The sequence below is a fragment of the Alligator sinensis genome, unplaced genomic scaffold, assembly GCF_000455745.1.
Source record: "Alligator sinensis unplaced genomic scaffold, ASM45574v1 scaffold1204_1, whole genome shotgun sequence".
Taxonomy (NCBI): domain Eukaryota; kingdom Metazoa; phylum Chordata; order Crocodylia; family Alligatoridae; genus Alligator; species Alligator sinensis.
In genome coordinates this window covers 59,537-61,467 of record NW_005842412.1, presented here as the reverse complement: position 1 = coordinate 61,467, position 1,931 = coordinate 59,537, and the positions used below count along the sequence as shown (strand labels likewise).

The following is a 1,931-nucleotide window of genomic DNA, read 5'->3' as shown; positions in this document are numbered from 1 at the left end:
CAGGGCTAGAGTCAGAGCTGCAGCAGCCAGCTGCCCCCTCCTCTGCCTGCTCCCTCCTGCCTGCTACTTACTGTCAGGACTGGCTCTAGCTCTGACTCCATTCCCTTCCAGGTATGGAGCACATGCAAGCTCCAGCCCCTGCCTGATCACACAGGAACAGCAGTGGCGGCTTCAGCCCTAGGGCACTTCTGCATGGCCAGGGAGAGGAGAGCTTGCATGTGCTCTGTGCCTGGGAGAAAATGGAGCTGGAGCTGTGCCTGACAGTAAGCAACAGGAAGTAGCGGACAGAGGCTGTGGGGAGTAAGAGGGGTTCACAGGCTGCAGGAAGGGTAAGCGATAGGGGCCCTCCTGCCCTTCTGTTGCTCCTTTCCCCCTGCAGCAGTGAGGGGGAAAAATTTAGAAAATCTTCCAATAGTTTTTTATGTATAGAATCTAATTACTGGGGAAGTAGGGGTGGGTCTTAAATTAGAAGTCATCTTTGATTTGGGTTAATACAGTAAACTGAATATCAGGAGAAACGTCCTAGTTGTGAAAAAAAGTTCTTCAGAGCATGAAGAGAAGCCTGTTCACCTGAGTTGCTGCCTGTAAAAGCAGTGCACAGCATACTAATATGCAAGGCTCTGCACTTCAGATATTTCGTAAGACAAGGAAATAAAACGCCATTCTGCAGTCAGGTAGAGAGAGTGCCGTTGTCTCATAGTGGACTCATGTAACCCACTTCTTCATAGCTGATGTCCCATGGGGTCCTATACTAAGTCTAAGCAGAATACTTTAAGATTGTTTAATGCTACAAAACAAAATCTGCTGTCCTGCAACTTACCAATGCCCATGATGTTGGGGTCGCATCCAGACACATGGTAGGCTACTATTCTAGCCAGTGGAGTAAGGCTGTGCTTTTTAAGTGCTCCTTCACTGGCAATGATGACTGCACCAGCCCCGTCACACACACCCTTGAAATATAGAAGAAAAACAAAAAACAGTCTCAGTGCATTTGCTCTACAGTTGTTTCACGCCTGAAACACCCAGGTTAGAGGATCTAGACAGCAAATATTTATTACAAACCTTTAAAAGAATTCTGTTCATAAAAGTGAGTTTATTTTAAAAAATTAATCAGATTCTCTTCCTACTTAGTGGCTTTTGAAGCTGGAGGTTAGATAAAACCTCCAAGCCTAGACCAATGTTATATGGAAGGGGAACAGATTTTCGCTGTATAAAATCTATTTTGGGGCCTCTCCACACATGCAGGTAAAGGCACAATAGGATATAATACATGATCCACACAAATTGCACCCCCTGACATGATACCCATGCATGGCAGGAGGCACAACTGTGGGATCGCACCTTAGATCCCATTGCATCTTATGTATTCAGGGGGAGCCTGGGTTCATAATCCCAGGCTCCCTCTGCACTGGCTCCTGCAACTGCAAGCCCAACAGTGGATGGAGCTCAGCGGGGCTTGCAGCACGGGCAGTGCTCCCCGCACTATCCTCCTCCTAATATTCCCCCTGGGATCCCTGCTGTGCTGCCAGCCCTCGGGAATACTCTGGGCCTGTGCTCATTGTGTGAGGGTCTGGCAGTGACCCCTCAGACTCAGCAGTACCTGCTCCAGCAGCCATGATGCCTCTTCAGGCTGAGCCAGTTGCACACCCAACCCTGCTTCAGGGCTAGACCAGGTTCCACATAGCCTTAGCACCACACGTGGGAGGAGCAAGGATGCAGCACACCCGATGGAAGCTGTCCTACTGGGACTGGACCTCCCCTTCCGCTGGGGTGAGCTGGGGAGGGCCCAGCCTGGCAATGCCCAGGTCCAGGCTGCAGCAGCACAAATGCAGTGGGAGGCACAGGAAGCCCATTGCCCTGCCTGGGTCCAACCACTGTGGAGGGCCCAGGCAGACCCATCATGGGGCTGAGAGTTTTGCTGCTTCAGCCGG

General features: G+C 50.6%; 1 protein-coding gene across 1 annotated transcript in view; it reads right to left on the bottom strand.

Moving 5' to 3' along the window:
- ACAA2 (acetyl-CoA acyltransferase 2) overlaps positions 1-1,931 on the bottom strand; it is a 22,513-nt gene that overhangs the window by 5,989 nt on the left and 14,593 nt on the right. Inside the window, exon 7 of the mRNA XM_006030021.3 lies at positions 821-950. Within this exon, the coding sequence (XP_006030083.1) occupies positions 821-950 (130 nt within the window). The remainder of the gene's footprint in view (positions 1-820; positions 951-1,931) is intronic.